At 55.6% G+C, this 17,275-nt stretch overlaps 4 protein-coding genes across 4 annotated transcripts; 2 read left to right on the top strand and 2 right to left on the bottom strand.

The window, feature by feature from the left end:
• Positions 1–2,834: 2,834 nt before the first annotated feature.
• Positions 2,835–3,605, bottom strand: CCM_06971 (OPA3 domain protein; the record flags this gene model as incomplete). Its single annotated transcript, XM_006672109.1, has 2 exons — positions 2,835–3,449; positions 3,540–3,605. 2 exons carry the CDS (start codon positions 3,603–3,605, stop codon positions 2,835–2,837), a joined length of 681 nt encoding a protein of 226 aa, XP_006672172.1.
• A 501-nt stretch (positions 3,606–4,106) lies between these two features.
• CCM_06972 (Serine/threonine-protein kinase) lies at positions 4,107–7,141 on the top strand (the record flags this gene model as incomplete). Its single annotated transcript, XM_006672110.1, has 3 exons — positions 4,107–4,454; positions 4,513–4,961; positions 5,008–7,141. The coding sequence occupies 3 exons, from the start codon at positions 4,107–4,109 to the stop codon at positions 7,139–7,141; spliced, it is 2,931 nt and encodes a 976-aa protein (XP_006672173.1).
• A 557-nt stretch (positions 7,142–7,698) lies between these two features.
• CCM_06973 (chitin synthase 4) lies at positions 7,699–11,334 on the bottom strand (the record flags this gene model as incomplete). Its single annotated transcript, XM_006672111.1, has 1 exon — positions 7,699–11,334. The coding sequence occupies one exon, from the start codon at positions 11,332–11,334 to the stop codon at positions 7,699–7,701; it is 3,636 nt and encodes a 1,211-aa protein (XP_006672174.1).
• A 2,431-nt stretch (positions 11,335–13,765) lies between these two features.
• Positions 13,766–16,343, top strand: CCM_06974 (chitin synthase activator; the record flags this gene model as incomplete). The annotated part of the gene is made up of 3 exons (XM_006672112.1): positions 13,766–13,789; positions 14,236–16,051; positions 16,114–16,343. 3 exons carry the CDS (start codon positions 13,766–13,768, stop codon positions 16,341–16,343), a joined length of 2,070 nt encoding a protein of 689 aa, XP_006672175.1.
• Positions 16,344–17,275: the final 932 nt, after the last annotated feature.

Here is a 17,275-nt window from a genome sequence, read left to right on the forward strand (position 1 = left end):
AAAAAGACGGAAGACGATAGAGACAAGGAAGGGAAGGAAGGGGAGGGAAGAAAAACGAAAGCCCGCTCTACGGTATCCGGTCCTGCACTTTCAGACGACAAGAAGTACAGATGGAAAGCAGAAGTCGGGGCTTTTGAATTCTGGGTCTTCCAAGACTCTTATTAGAGACGGATTCCAAGGGCCCCCAAACGTCAGGCGGGAGGAGGAGGGGGGGGGGTTAGTTCGTACACTGGTGGGTTTTGGTTGGTTTGTTCTTGTTTGAGATTCTGGCTGGCGCGGTTTTGGCCTTTGTTCCCCCCGGTCACAGGTTCGAAGCCGGGAAGACGGACGGAATAAGGGCAACCCGGGGGTTTGGGGGAGGATAAGAGTTTTTTTTTTTTTTTGTCCGATGTGAGAGGAGAGATTGGGACGACTGGGTGTTGATTGCAGGATGGGAGAGAGAGAAAAAAAGACCCGCCCCTTGAAGAGGGCGAGGGTCTAGTCGCGTATCAGGACGACGAGAGAGACTGTCCCGGCACCGGACGGGTTCATGCGCGGGGGCGGCAAGGACGGCGTCGCTGCCCTGGTGGTGGAGTGGTGGTGATGGCGAGGTCGTCTCAGGATAGCAGACATGTATGCGACAGGGTGGGCATTTGCCGTAACTATCTTGTATTGCCTTTTTCTTTTTCTTCTGATGTCGTTGGGCAAAAAAAAAACGGTGAATTGCGTATCGGAGGCGTTGAAACACACAAAAGGTTGGTGCTGCTTTGTCGCACAAGATGGATGGGGTTGAGGTCGTGCCAGATGCAGATCAGACGAGATGGATTCCAGGCAAAGGCGGAGGGGGGGGGGGATGGGCAGGAAAATTGTCAGCGTTGTGAGGCAGTAGTCTGGTCGCAAGATTGTTTTGGTCTTGTTGAACAAAATCTGTCGAAAAGGAGATGGCGAGTCAAAAGAGTTGTGTAGGTAGGTAAGGTAGGTGGAAGGAAGAGAGCAAAGAAAACCCCGGCGGCGGGGAGGGGCGGTTTATGGTCATGCGGGTTGCGGCGGCGCCGGGTTTGAGGGTGAGGGAGTAGGCGTTTTAAGAATGACCAAGACCCAAACCTCCCCCCTTGTTGCCTGTGTGTGTGTGTGTGTGTGTGTATGTGTGTTGGTTTTTGTTGCGTACCGCCGGAGGGGGGCTTAAAGTTGGGGAAGAGGGGAAGAAGAAGGCAGAGTTGTTGCGAGAGAGAGAGAGAGAGAGTGAGAGAGGGCCGGGCGGCCGGGCGGGAAAAAAGGGCCCTTTGGGCGCGTAGGGGAAAAAAGAGAAAAAAGAGGAACGAGGTTTTGTAACGTTGGTTAGTGAGCCAAGGTTTGTTAGCTACCTACTACTACCTAGGTAGTAAACGTAGTAAACTGGTACTGGTGGTTGGTGGGCAGAAAGCTAGGCGGACCCCATGGCTGGGTTTGGTGGGTTTGGTGATGGCGTCGGCGGTTACACGATGGGGTCGACACCAATCATGGGCCTGCGAGGGCGGTCGGGTGTGTGTGGTGGTTTCTGGACGGGAGCATGCATGGGCGGTCGGTCGGTCGGGTGGGATTGTGGTTTGTGGATGGTGTGTGTGTATGTATGTATGTGGTCCTTTTTGGCCTTTTTTTACCTAGACAATCTATTATTATGCCGAGATATTATACGTCCAAAGACCCCTGGCCTCGAGGGCTGGGAACTGCATAGATGGGATTTTGGATGGATGGGTGGGGTTGGCGTTGCGACGGGGGGTCACCAGCAAGTTACTACAAGGTCAGGTTGCCTTGTAACATGCATGCATCAACAGGTGTATAATTGTATGTACAAATTACTTTCTTATTCTTCCCCCAAGTCGGGCTTCCGCCAACCCACTTTGACTTGACGTGAGAGTCAACAAAATTCATTGTTATAGCCAACGCCCGCCGCCAACCTTTTTCGCCACTGCACCGAAAGGTCAAGTCACCGCCCATTGTCCCATTCGCTCCACTCAGTCCTACAGACGATCCCACGTTTTTTTTTTATGCCTGCCATCTGTACCCCCGATCGGGAAGTCCGGCGGCTGTATGGCCGTCCTCATTGGCTGATAACTCCGCACTCTCCACACCCCCCCAGCGACCAGTCACCACACAGAACACGGCCAAGCTTTTTTCGCTACCTGCTTCTCACTTCTCAGTTCAGTTCTCCTGGCTTTTTTATTCTATTTTATCCCCATCATTTTCTTTCCTCCCTGTCATTGGCTTGCCTCTTACAGTCTCGCCTGTGTGGGATGCGACGGGGTGGACTTTGCCAACTTGCATCATGCATGGGGAACCTTTTTTTTTTCTTTGTTTTTAAACCTCGCCGCCCGTGCCATCATCATCGTGGTTCGAGCTTCTTCGGTCCGCCAAGCTTGATGGATGGCGTCATGTCATAAAGCCACGGGCTGGTCCGTCGTTATTCGCCTTTCTATTTTCCTTCCGACTCGGTAGTTGTTGCAGCATTGGTCCGACCTCGATGGCCCACTCACCACCCACCAACCAACCTCATCACATCACTTGACAGCGTAGATCGGGGACCCTGCTCGATCTCTGTGTCACTCTTCACCACACACAATCATGCCATCATCTTTGCATTCAGTGCCTCCGCGTGGTTTTCTTGTGTGCATTATTTTCTTGCTTTTTCTGTGTTTCTGTGTTTCTGTGACATGAAACAATGTACACGTTTTAAAACACGCCGCTTTCCATCGTCGTTGTGGCCGAGAGTTGAGTCGCCTGATGCCCTCTATATACAAGTTTTTTCACATCATTACAAATGTACACGCATGCCAAGATGCTCGTCTTGCCACGCTTCAACGCACACATCTCCCCTCTCACGTCGGCGCCGCTTCCCCCAACGACGCCTGCACCGCTTTCTTCGGGCCCGCATCCCGCAGCGCCCGCAGCGCCTCCTCCACCGCCCCGAGCCGCGCCTCGGCCTCGCGCAGCGCCCCATCGCGCTCGTCCAGCCGCTTGCCCAGCGCCTCAATCTGCTCCTTGTTGCTGTCCGGCTTCTGCTGCGAGCGCCAGTACTCGTACAGGATGAGCGCGACCGCCACCCCGAGGATGAAGGTGTCGCCCACCACGTCCGCAAACAGGTCCACGGCCTTGTCTTCCGGCAGCGCCCGGAACTTGCGCGTCCAAATGTTTTGAAACGGCTGCCTCCGGGGCGTCGTCTTTTGTTTCGTCGTCGCCGTCGCCGTCGCCGTCGTCGCCGCCGCAGGACTCGCCTTTTGCTGCTCCTTGGCTTTGCCCTCTTCCTCGCGCCGCGTTTGGGCTTCCGTCTTGACCGTCGGCGCCTCGGCCTTTTCCCGCGCCCGCCGCTCCGCCTCGGGGTCGCGGAGGAGGGCGACCGACGTGCGCATGTTGAGCTGGTGCATCATCTGGCCGTACCGGGCGGCAAAGGCACGGAATCGCGCGTGGTCGTGAGCTTGCTTCTTAATGCGGTTCTGGCCAAGAATAAAACGTCAGTAAAATTCGCGCGGGGTTGATGGAACCCGGGTGCGGCGTAAGGGAGGGGGATCGCGCGCCAGACGTACAGCGCCATATTTGGAAATATGCCGGAGAAACAGCGATCCAAGCTTGAACAATGGCAGCGGCACCATTTTCAATCTTGTTCGTCATGGGAATTGGTCAGAAATCTAATTCGTAGGTAGTCTTGAAACAGAGCGTAGTCATCCCCTTCAAAGTGGGGCGGTCCGAACTGCCAGCTGCGCACCCGTTGCCAACACCCGGCCAGCCCCATAAAACGCTGCAGTCGACCAATGGTATCCCCGCATTTCCGTTGCCAGCAGCAACCAAATGCCAAAAAAGTACACAAACCACGGGGCAACCACACCAACTCTTGATGGAACTTTGACAGCACGAGGGCCACGGTGATCCACCCAAAGTCATCTTCTAGACTTTATTTTTCCATCTTTGCTTCAGCGCTTTGTTTGACAGTTGTTTCCTTCCTGCTTTGGACCCCTCCTTGGCCGCCCTCCTCTGGCTCCGACGTATGACTGTCCTGCCCGAGTCTGCTGGAGCTGTTGAACGCACAGCAAACCGACGACAACCCCCGACCCTGAACCCTCGAAAGGAGTGCAGCAGCAACTCGCGCAGTAGCCATGGCTCATCGGCTCATAGCTAGGGGCGCCGACCTCGAGGCCCTCTCACCTCGCGATGCCAACGCGCAGCGCATGCCCAAGCCGTCCACCAAGACGGCCGCCGACGGCAAGACCAAGACGGCTGCACAGCTCAAGGCGGCCAAGGACAAGGAGCACCCGCCGCCGCCGCCGCCCGAGGTCTTGGAGCCCTCGTCCAGCGAGCGTCCTGGAGGCGCCGTCTACCAGACCGGGAAGCTGCTCGGCAAGGGCGGCTTCGCCATCTGCTACAGCGGCCACCTGCAGCCCTCGAACAAGGTCTACGCCCTCAAGATTGTCAAGAGCCACATGCCGGCCAAGATGGAGCAAAAGGTAGGTCGTCTACGCTCCGTTGCTGGGGCACGCGAGAGATTGCTGACACGACACCCAGTTCCAAACCGAATTGCAAATACACTCCAAGATGAAACACAAGAACATTGTCCAGTTTTGGCGCGCCTTTTCCTTTCAGAACAGCACCTACCTCGTCCTTGAACTCTGCCCCAACGGCTCCCTCATGGACATGGTCAAGCGCCGCAAGGGACTCACCGAGCCCGAAGTCCGCTTCTACTCGGTCCAGATTGCCGGCGCCATCAAATACATGCACAGCAAGGGCATCATCCACAGAGACTTGAAAATGGGCAACATCTTTCTCGACGCCCACATGAATGCCAAGATTGGCGACTTTGGTCTCGCTGCGCTCCTTGTTACTGGCAGGGACATGCACACCATCCGTCGCACGACACTCTGCGGAACCCCAAACTATATCGCACCCGAAATCTTGGAAAAGGGAAAAAAGGGCCACGATCACATGGTTGACATCTGGTCCCTTGGTATCATCATGTAAGTCCTCGCATCATACACAAGTCTCACTTGACTAATTTGATAGGTTTGCCATGTTCACTTCCAAACCTCCCTTCCAGTCCTCCACTACAGATGAGATTTACCGCCGCGCAAGAGAGCGTGACTATGAATGGCCCGTCAATGACACTACGCGCTACATCAGTGACGAAGCCAAAGATCTGGTGGCCACCATGTTGGAGGATGCCGAGCAGCGACCAGAACCAGACGCCATTATTCAGCACCCCTTCTTCACAATCGGCTACACACCAAGAGAATCCGAGATGAGCACCCGCCTGCGCGACACAGCGCCGGACAGGCAAGAGTTTTACGGCCGTCTGCCTCCCGCCATGCGTACACAGGCGATGCGAAACCTCAAAGAGCTCTGCCGCGAGTGCTGCATCGGTCCCATGGCCAATGTGCAGGTTCTTCACACGCAGATTTGGAAGGAGATGGCTGCCGAGGAAAAGGCTGGTCTGACCCCCGTCATTCCTCTAGCCGACGATATTGTCTATACGCCGTTTGACGACTGGATCAAGGAGCAGCAGCAACTGCGCCTGAAACAATCGGCATCGGCGCCGCCCGCGCTGGGCCCTACGGTGCCCCCCGAGAAGACGAGTCTTCTCCGTCAACCGCCTCAAAGTTTTGCCGCGCAGCAAAGAGCCCAAAACCGGCCAGCTGCCGCGCCACCAGCCAAGCCCATCTCCACAGAGCCACTGTCACAAAGCACACGCGCCAAAACTCGCTCAGATTCGTTGTCATTGCGCCCCAAGGAAGCGTCCGATTCTATCAGAAGCGTGCGTCCGGCGATTCGTACAGCACTGCCTTCTATCCGCTCAGCACCAAATATTCACCTCGTCGAGCGCTCAGCTTCGCTATCAAGTTCAGCGTCGGGAGGCCTAGGTCATTCAAGACAAAATTCTGGTTCTATTCATGCCGCCAGTCTTTTCAGCCCCTTGGAAAAGCCCGATCAGGTTGTCGGCACCAACCCCGATGTCGTTCTAGAACGCCTTCGCCGGTTGGAATCAGAGCTCGACCGCGCCCTCAACGCACGCTCCATGGCCATCATCTCTTCCAGGACTGTTACGCCCTCACCACCGCACATAGTTGTCAAGTGGGTGGACTACACCAACAAATTTGGTCTCGGCTACATTCTCAACGACGGTGGCGTTGGCTGCATTCTGCGCGATATTCCCACCACCGAGGGCAGCAAGACAGCCCTTCTCCCTCCAGCCGGCGTCTTTATCCGCGGCGCCGAGCGACACATTCTCCGCCGCCAAGACGAGTCATATCCTGACAGAAACCAACCAGTCCCCATGTCCCAGTCGATTACCTTTTTCGAGAACAAGGGCGAGGACGGCCTGAACGAAGTCTCCCTCTCCCCAGAGCAGTTCCGCGTGGCAATGAATGAAGACGGCACGGCGGGCAAGATGAACCCGGGTCGCGACATTTACCAGCACAGAAAACGCGAGCGCATCATTCTGTGGAAGAAGTTTGCCAACTACATGATTGCCTATGGCCGGGACGAGATTATTGCCGAGGAGCCCGCCCCCAAGAGCGAAAAGGCCACACCCTCAGAGCTCGTCACGTTTTACCAGCGCTTTGGCGACGTGGGCTGCTGGGCCTTTTGCGACGGCCACCTGCAGTTTAACTTTCCTGACCACACCAAGATTGTGCTCGACGCGACGGGGACGTGGTGCCATTTTTGGCACCTGCCTCAAGACGCCGCCGAGCGGCTAGCTGAGACGGGCACCATTGGCGCGACGGCGCTCGACGACCGCGCGACGCTCTCGTACCCGCTGCAGACGCTGCTCAACTTTCAAACGCCGGCGCGTGCGTCATCGGTGGCCGCGGCGGCCAACCCTGCGCGGTCGACTAGGAAGCGGCCCGAGATTGACCCCGCGCTGCAGGGCATCCCCGCGGCCAATGATTTCCGCCGCAAGATTGACTTTATCCGCAGCGTCGTCCGCGAGTGGGTGGCCAATGGCGGGCTCGGCAACAGCTCCATGGCGCGCGAGCACCGTCTGCGCTGGCGCGGCCACCGCGAGACCATCCACAGCACCGCGCCTCAAAAGCATGTCTGGGTCACCATTGGGTCTCGCTGGGGCGACCAGCGCATATCCACCCTGGTCGACCCCCTCCGACCGTGGGAGCTGGGCGACGAGGTCGAGGCCAGGAAGTAATGAATGATACCCCCCCCTCATGACGACTGTTGGTGTTTTGAACAAAGCCGGCGTATATACATACTTTCCAATAATATATTTTTTTCTTTTTCTGTCTTTATACATCGTATTGTACATTGCAAGTGACTTGTATTTGGCCAGATGATTCATGTCTGAATGGGTGGATTGCCGTTCTGTTCCATTGGCTACAGCATGCAAGTGAGGAAAGGTTAGAAGATGGAGCGATTGAACCGAATAAGGCTGCATCTATATATAGATATATCTGTATAATTTTGAGGCTATAGTAGTTGTTAGCTTGATAGAAAAAACGCTCGATAAAATAAAAAAGGAATCCGGCCTCCCTGTTTCCTTCATTCCACCAAATTAATTACAATGTTGCGTAGGCACTCTTGTCGTGTTAAACAAGACAATGAAGAACAATAATCCAAGACAAAGTATGAGACGCAAGAACAAGGCGTTCCAGACTGATGATGATGAGAACAAAGCCACTACCCATGATCCAAGAAGCAATAGAAAAATAGAAAAACTCCGCACCCATCCATGTTGGTCTTTGTTGTTTACGCATCCGAATAGTACTCCTCCTGACCGGGCGCAGGCGGCAGCGCCCATCCAGCACCACCACCCGAGGCCGTCAAGTTATCCCGCGACCCCGACGCCCAGTAGCTGCTCTTGGAGCGCTTCTCCCTCTCAAACTCGGCCCATCGCTTCATTGTAATCTTGGACGAGTCAAACTCGCCTTCAGCTTCGTGGCCCGACTTGCGGCCCTTTTTCTCGCCGTCCGTCTTGCGCGTCTCGCCCCAGGAAAAGTCGTCAAACTTCCAAAAGGCATACGTGGGTAGAACAAAGTTCCAAATGGGCAGGGAGATGAGATAGATGAGCATCCAGACAACGTACGACCACGAGTGGGCCGTGACGATGATGAGGGCGCCGGGCAGACCTAGAATGAGGCCGAGCAGGACGAGCGGGATAATCTGTACTGGCTGATGGATAATAGACGTAATGATGACATAAAAGGTAAAGGCAATGGCGGCGGGCAGGACGAGGGTGCCGATGAGCTCAACAAAGATGATGAATTGCATGGAAAAGCAAAAGGTGCCGCAGAGATCACGCACGAGAATGAGCTCCATGAGGTTGTGCACAGTCGAGTTGATCCAGCGGCGGCGCTGCGAGAGGAGCACCATGAACTTGTCGGGTACCGTCGTCTTGCAGACGGCCTGCGGGACGAAAATCTGCTTGCGCTTGGGAAACGTGCGCAGCATGAGCGTCGTCAGGTAGCGATCCTCGCCGAGCAGGTACAGATTCTTCTCGTGCAGCGTCTCGACGACATTCTCCGAGTAGTGCTCCACCACGTCCGGGTTGGCCAGGATTGGCACCCAATAGTTTTGGCCGCCCTTGGGCGCTTTGATACGGTACATGCAGAAACAACCGGGCAGGCAGGTGACGCCACCAAACACCGACTCGAATGACTTGGCCAGGTGGTGAGAGATGAAGTACTCAAAGACTTGAATGGCAGAAACCCAGCTGGCCCGCTTGTTGGCAATCTTGGTCTCGCCGCAGAGACCCATAATCTCTGGGTCCTTGACCATGGCCGACACCATGTGCGTCACGCTGTCGGGAAAGACCTTGGTGTCGGCGTCCACCATGAGCACAATCTCGTAGTAGTCGGGTGATATGCCCGTCACCTTCCACAGGCCGTTGAACATTTCATACTCGAGTTCCGTCATGCGCTCGTCAAACATGACTTTTTGCAGAAACGACATGAGGATAATTTGGCTGTCGCGCTTGCCGCGGTTGCCCGGCTTGGATTTAGTAAACTCGTCGGGCGTGCCGCACTTGACAATCACCATCATAGGCACGCGCTGTTGGCGCTCCTGCGGGATGCGCGAGCTCGTGCCGTAGTCGTAGAAGCCGCAGTGCACCTTGGCCATGTTGTGTCGCTTCGAGCCGCTAGCTACGGCGACGTACGAAAATGGCTGCACCAGCTCCGGCGGCGTCGTGTGGTCCTTGAGCATGGACAGGCACGCGTCGGGTGTCGACATGCTCTCGCCTTTGCCCTTGATAACACCATCGCAGATAACGAGAATGACCTTGTGGCTATTGGGGTAGTCGGTCATGGCAATCGAGTCGAGAGTGGTGCGGATACCTTCGACACCTTCTGAGTAGGCTGTAACCAGGCACATGGTGTGCGCAAGAGGGAAACCAAAGGGCATCCAGTCCGAGGGTGGCTGAGGAACAACAGAGTCGTGAATGAAACCAGCGGGGCCGGGCCCCTCGGTGGAGTTCGAGTTGCCGTAGGGTTCTGGGCGGAGGAAGCTGGCGCGGCTGTCGTTGCTCTGCTTGTAGACAGAATTGGGCTGGAGCAGGGTGCTGCCACCCTGGCTCGACATGGTGGTGGGAAGCCGGCCGCGGGCGTCGGCTGGGTTGAGGGCAGAGAATCGAGAGGTGGTCGGGAGGAACGTGGAGGCGCGCTTGCTATTACGATCCGAGCCAGCTGCGGTACTGCCGAGCTCGCCGGGAAGACGTACAGGGGCGCGGTAGATGTCTTCAGACCAGTCCTCAATCTGTTTGTTGCGCTTGCGGCGGTCCGAGGTCTGCGAAGTCTTGCTGGCGGCATAGGTGCGGCTGATGAACCACTGGAAGACGAGGGCGAGGCAAAATCGGGCGAGAACGACCGACAGAATCAGCGCCAAGGCGCAGTAGAGAACAACCTTGGATGCGATGCAGCCAACAGTCTCGGTGTCGACGGAACCGACCTTGATAATCTCCTGGAAGCACTTGGCGTACTTTTTGTCCTCGGAGCTCTGGAACAAGCGGGTTACATCGCGGCCGCGAACGGCCTTGTTGACGGCCGAGTTTGTGTCGCGAAGCTCTTTGAAGCGGTCCGGTATGCGAACTTGCGTCTCGTTGAACCAGTTGAGGACGTTGAGGTCCAGAACATTGCCAGAGTAGACCATGAGATTACGCGAGCTGTTGCGAATATCGTCCCAGGAAAAGTAGACATCAGCGGCACCCTTGAGGCCCTTGTAGAAGGCGTCGCGCGCGGGGTTGGAGGTATGGCATGAGTAGCCGAGATAGTAGGGAATGGTCAGGTTCGGCTGGGTTGAGCCGTCCTGGTTGACTGGCGTGCAGGGAAAGTACCAGGCAATATCGCCATTAGCGTTGGTCGGGACATCAGTATTGGGAGCGGCCGTGATGATGTCTTTGCAGGCGCCGTTGACGTTTTGGAAGAGGAAGCTTCCATCCTGGCCGGCATGCTTCTCGGGCAAGTCGAACAAGACATTGGCACCGGTGCCATCTGCGCGGCGGGGGATACCCTCGGCGAGAGGGTGGTGCGAATTGGACAGGTCATAGGCAACACCGTGGAAAATCATGTAGCCACCCGAGACCCTATTGTTCCGAAGACGGACGGGCGGGGCGCTGCAGACAGCGGCAGTGAACCCAAATGTCAGGAAACCGACAATGGCCATGATGATGAGAATTATGCTAATTAGGCCCATCTTTTCACGCCAAGCGCGCTGCTGTGCCTTGGTGGGCATACCGCAGCAACGCAGCATGAAGTCAGGGCACCAAAAGGTGACGATGGAGCAGTAGGCATTCCAGGCAGTTGGGGGCCGTAGCTTGCCCTCTTCGACCTTGTGCTTGCGTCTGGGCTTGATCTTGCTCTCCTTGACAATCTTTCCACGCTTGCCGCGGCGGGGAGGCGCGGGCGGGCTCGCCTTCTCGGCGGGGCGAGCCTGGCGGTCCTTTGAGTTTTCCGAGACGGTCTCATAGGTGTGGGAGCCGCCAGACCGTTCTGTCGATGCGTCGAGGTTCTCGAGAAGAGGGTCGTTGCCGGTGGAGGAAGGAAGAACGTTCATGTTGGCGGCATGCTTGTGGTAGTGGTAGTTACGGTGGTCCTTGTTGATGCGGTTGCGCTCGGGACGGATCAGGCTGCGTTTTCGCGATATCTGGTCTTCGGCGCGTGGCGGGTTTTCGCCATGGAGAGGTGCCGTGTCGGGGTTGTTGTGGGGGTTGGAGATGGTCTCGGCAAAGGACGAGTTGGATTTGCCCCGGTGGTGGTGGTTGCCGGCAGGGACGTTGATGGTGGTGAACTCGCCCGTCTCGATGTCGACAGCTCGGTGACGCCGCGAGTTGGGGTTTCGGTAGCTGTGACCCTTGGGCGACTCAGGCCCGGGCCTCTGTGGGAGCGACATGGCTTTAGCGGCTCATATATGCTAGGTAAAAATGAGTACAACAAAAAAAAAGGAAGAATAAAGAAGAGAAGAGGAAATGCAAGTGAGCAAACGAGTGGTGCTCTGTTGCCAGTTGGTGATGCAGAGTTTGTGTTGTCAGGAAAAGGGATACGGGTTAACTAGTTAGTTAGGCGTCCCCGCTAAGGTAGGTGTGTTTGGCCACAACGCAAATCCAGTCATGTTCCTGGAGGTACCTGGGTTAGGGACGCGCTAGAGAGCCGTCATTTGTGGGGGATCATGTGCTAAAAAAAGAAATCCAGAGCTGATGATTGGAGGGATCGCTAGTGCGGGATGCAAAGGTACATGAGGATACTTGGTTGTCCAGGGAACAAAGGACAGCCATGTGAGCGTCATCAGGTCGCAGACCAGGAATTGCCATCATCCCAAGGACGTTGCGTGTGCATGCAGCAAGAATGGTGGCGGCTGTTGGATAGAGCCTCAATCCTCCATCCCAACATAGATTACATGCATTTGACAGCTTATATTTAGCACATTCTCCGATGGCTGGAATGGAGGTGGACCTCGACCGAGGTGTGCCTGTCAAACTGTCGACTGTATCACCATCGATATGTTGTGCACACAACTGACACCCAGCCCACGGCGTCCAAACATTGTATGCCGACAACTGGCGGCAATATCAACGAAAGTCTGATACATTATACTCGCCCCGGACACGATAATACGATGAAACCATAGAGCGGACCAGCTATACTTCACCGCCAATCTGGTATAGGGTACGTGTCTCACGCTGGCGGATCTGATGTACGATCTAATCTTGCGGGAATGATGACAGAGATGGGTATGCAGGGTGCAGAGTACAGGAAAGGAAAAGGTGTGGTTTGATATGTGTCGAGGTTGTTGCATCAGAATATCAATCATTCGTCAAGTGTCGTTGTAGTCGTAATACTCTTGGTTACCTACTTGCCTACCAACCTACTAACTGATCGCCCATCTAACCAAAAAGACGCTAACAGTTTCAGGCCAAAATACGAACTGCGGCCAGAGTGTGGAGCACAGAGACGACAGAAAAAAAGACGAAAGAGCAAAAAATTCGTGGCGAGGCTGAAACTGGCGCAGTGTGCTGGTTCAGGATGTGGGTTGCTCGGGCCTTGCGCTGAAGCTGAAGCGGACAACGGCAAGATCGGTAAGCCAACATGGGATGTCCAGGCAGAATTCAAACGTAGCTGGCCATTGCGCAAGAAAGTCTCGCCAGGTCACCCTGGCTGCTGCAAGTCAGCAATGGAACGATGCAACCTGGGCTAAGATTGATGGGGGCAGCCGGCGGCGAGGGTCGACACCTCTCGTTCTGCGAGGATGACGGATCACTCGGAGCCCGCAGTGCTTGGCGTCCCATGGCCTGTGGAAGAAGGATGACGGCATATGGATGCAGGAATACGAGAGAAGGAGGTGTTTTGGCAGTTTTGCGCGGTGGCAAGAACTTGACTGCGTACAGATGGTAGGATTTGACGAGGCTGCAGAGGATGGATGTTGCGAGGATATCTTGTTGTAATACTGGTAAAATTTGCATTGTCTAACTAGTGGTTGAGACGGTCGAGACAGTGTAAAAAGGCGGTCGAAGGGCTGAGCAAGGGAGCAAGGGCGCTAGGAAAATGGCGACGAGTGGCGTGCGCGATGTGGTGCAAGGAGATGAAGGTTCTTTTTTTTTTCGGTAGTATTTGGTTGGAGGCTGGATGCGGCTGATTCAAGGCGGCAGCCAAGGCAGAGCTCGAGGGCAGAGCGCATAATGGTGGTGAGGGAGGGGAGGGTTGACAGTTGACAAGGTGAGAGGCTCAGCGGCAAACGCTTGTGTCGCCAAGTGAAAAAGTGACGGGTGCTGGGTTACCTAGAGGTACTAAGGTAGTTACCTGTACTAAGGGAACGATGGTGGCCGTTTGTGGCTGAGATGACGCTACCAACGTGGGATATTATACAGAGTGGCAATTATACCAATACGCCGCCGGAGCCTGTTGGCTGGTGTTTTACAATTCTATTAATTCGTCATTCTAGTATTATCAAGATGGAACAGGGGCACTAGTTAGTTAGACTTGTCCTGTTCAGCCAGCCAGTCCAGCCATTCAGCCCACCTCCGTTTGCCCACGGTTACGCGCATCCCATTCCCACTACAACCCACTATTCGAAGCCCTGAACCCGCCCTGCTCGCAAGCTCGGTGGACAGCCCCATTTTGGGCGAACAGGCTGGCAGGCAGGCTGGCAGCGCTAAAAAGTACCAGTAATAACAGCCGTACTCGGGTCGCCTGGACCCTGTTCACAACCCACTCAACCACTAACCACTGTACCGATACTCGTAACTAGTGACGAATCCCGATAGTTAGCTTTGCCTCTCTGTGTTTGCCCTTTTGCCTGTCTGCCTACAATCATCACAACAACTGGTATGGTGGCACTGACAGGTATATTAGTAGGTATACCTTCAGGCACATCATATTCTAGGTACAAATTACTCACTCCTGACATACAAAGAAGCATTATAAAAAGCAGCTCCCTGCTCAACTTGCCCTCCTCGTGCACCACCACTACCAGGGTACTGTACGGATACTCACAGAAGGTGGGGAGCTTGCTTGCTTCGTCCAACAACAACTTTCTGCTCCTCCCTGCCGTATTTCCCGACTGACCCTCCCGGTCCCTCATCGTCGCCGTTGTCTCTCGCTGCGGTTTTCTTTTTCCCTTCCGCTCAACCCCCATCACCATCTCCTTTTTTTTGGATTATACTTTCATCTTTAGACATCATTTTTTCCTCTCTCCCTCACTCTACTGTCATCGCCTCCCCCCCGCTGGCCGCTTATATTCCCGCTTTTACTTTTTTTACTTCTCTCTCCAAACGGTCCAACGGCGGATTCCCTGCAGGCTCAGAGTTTCCAATATCCATTAGTTATGGCTGCCGTCACCACCTCGCCTCCCGCCTCACCGACGGCCGCGCCGCCGCCTGCAGCAAAACAGCCGCTGCCGCCTGCATTGTCTGTCGACAACACCTCGGCGGCTCACCTGCGCGATGCTCCCATATCCCCTGTCCGCGTCAACTTCCAGGACCACTCGTGGCCCAAGCCCTCCAATGCCAACATTGAAGACGCCGACGCGGACCATGTTCCACACATGCACCTCGCCAACATGTCCCTCGACCACAACCCCCTAGCCGACGCTGCCCCGGGCCGTCTGCGCCCCCAAGAAGCCAATCGCAGCTCTCGCGAGTCGGACGAGTCCAACACCACCTCGCTCGCCCCGGCCTCGCTACAGTCCTCGGCGCCCACCACCACCAGCTCCCTCTCGGCCACCCAAGAGAACCCGGAATGCCCTCCCCTCAACCACTCCTCCGCCTCCTCCGCCACCGGTGATGCCCTGCCCCACAGCCAGTCGGTTCCTCTCTTCCAGTATCACCACCAGCAAGATGATGCCTCGGACCCTAGCGCAGGCTCGACACCTGATCCCGTCGACAATGCCGTGCACATTCGCCGCCATCTTACCCCCACTATGCAGGCCATGCGCCGAACCTCGATGCCTCGTCCGAACTCCTCCTATTCTACATACTCAGACTTTGGTCCTCGCGGCCTATCCCCCGGCGGGATACCGGGCAGTCCTTACATGCGGCCGCCCTCTGGCCAGTCAAGAAAATCACCCGATCATCGCAATTCAACATATGCCGAGCTTCTCAACGTTCCATACCCTCAACAGGCTCCCGCGCCTTTGACCTGGGACAATTCCAACCTGCGCAATGTTGTCGGCAATAATGCGTCGTTGCTTAGCGCCCAAAAGACATTGCAAATGTACCGCCAAAACGTCAAGAAGACGACCGACTTCTCCATTCAGTACTCATTTGCCGTCTTTCTCATCTCGACCGCTCAGGAGCAAGGTCTGGACTGGACGGACCCGAAGAAGAAGCCAGCGCCCCACCGCGACCTCGATAGCCCTGTTGTCGAGACGGCGGTGGCATCGCCCGTTGAGCTTGTTCGCGAAGCTAAGCAGATCCTCCAGCGTCTCGCTAATGGCGGCTACCCCTTCGCCCAGTACTACCTGGCTGACGGATATGCCTCGGGTCTGTTCAACAGGGGCAAGCCCGACTACAATTCGGCCTTTTCTCTCTTTGTCCTTGCTGCCAAGCACGGCCACGCCGAGTCGGCCTACCGGACAGCCCTCTGCTACGAGTTTGGCTGGGGCTGCCGCAAGGATCCCGCCAAGGCGGTTCAGTTCCTGCGATCCGCAGCCTCCAAGAGCCACCCCGGCGCCATGACGCGTCTCGGTAAGGCCTGCCTCTCTGGTGATCTCGGCGAGAAGCGCTACCGCGAGGGAATCAAGTGGATGAAGCTCGCCACCGAAGCCGCCGACACGCAATACAATGCCGCCCCGTACCAACTCGGCTGCCTGTACGAGACGGGCTACGGCGATGACATTTTTCAAGATTCGAGCTACGCCGCGGAGCTCTTTACGCAGGCTGCCGACCTGGGACACCCAGAGGCCAACTACCGCATGGGCGACGCCTACGAGCACGGGCTGCTCAACTGTCCCAAGGACCCAGCACTGAGTGTGCACTTTTATACGGGAGCCGCCGAACGTGGCCACGCCGCCGGTATGATGGGGTTGTGTGCCTGGTACATGGTGGGAGCTATCCCTATATTAGAAAAGGACGAGGAGGAGGCATATGAATGGGCGAGAAGATCAGCGGAGCTAGGTACGTTGCAAGCCATTCGCCGCACTATACAAGAAACAAGATTATGCTAACACACGTCATAGGGTATGTCAAGGCACAGTATGCCGTGGGATACTTTTTGGAAATGGGCATTGGATGCCGGAGGGATATTCTCGAGGCCAACGTATGGTACGTCCAGGCGGCGGACGCGGGCGACGAGCGGGCCAAGCAGCGCCTGTCGGTGATCCAGGCGGCGATTCACGGGGGCACGCCGATGGAGGTGGCGCCAGGCAAGACGGGGAAAAAGGACGACAAGGACTGCGTCGTCATGTAGGATACGATGAAAATACTTATAATAGCATTTGATTTAGCATCATTTAGCGCTACGCTATATTAATACAACATGTTCCTACTTGCATGGTATAATATCTGTCGTCGTCGCGGGGTGCAGGTGACATGGGAAGGGGGGAAGGTGGACATATATTGACCTGCATCGTATAGCACATCGTCATGTGGGTGGCTGGTACGAGGCAATGGGCTGATGCGGCCAATAATTGACGGGTTGCGTACCAAAGGTAACGTTGATGCGCAAGGGAAAAGTCGGTGCGTATATAGTATACATATACGAATATGTTTCACCGGCGTTGCAAGAAGCGACTGGTCCAGTTGGGACGCTTTTTTTTTCATTTCCATTTTTTCATGCAAAATGGACTTGTGTGAATACGTCATCGCTTGTCCACCCCCAGAACCCCCACACAATATATATATTATTGTATGCATGTACCTGTAGGTAGTGAAGAACCCATGCCCTCTTTGTTCCCCCATTGTCACCTCCCTCCAACGCACGCCCCCGAGCCGTCGCACATGCCCGGGGCTTGGGCGGGTAGTGAGTGGTTTGTCGTCAAGACGCACGTGCGTGGTACAAGCTGAGCCTATTTTGCATCCCGTACAATACATGTGCTTGAAAGAGGACTTGATTTGTGGGTGGTGGTGGGCCTTAGCTTGCGCTTGAACCGGATCTTGTTTTCCTTCGCGAACATGGGATGGGTAACTAGTTAGGTAGGCAGCTGTCAAGCGAAGCCCGGGTTGCACCGCAGCAAGTTGCATCATACAGAGCCCTGCGGAAAATGAGACGCCGCAGCATGACACGGCAGCTGCTGGGGGTGGCGTTGGGTGTTACCGCGAGTCGAGGGTGTGATGAAACGCATAGACATGAGATAGCGGCAACCATGCACAGTATATCAAAAACAAGAAAGAAGAGGTCAA

This window comes from Cordyceps militaris (genome assembly GCF_000225605.1).
Source record: "Cordyceps militaris CM01 unplaced genomic scaffold CCM_S00005, whole genome shotgun sequence".
NCBI lineage: Eukaryota > Fungi > Ascomycota > Sordariomycetes > Hypocreales > Cordycipitaceae > Cordyceps > Cordyceps militaris.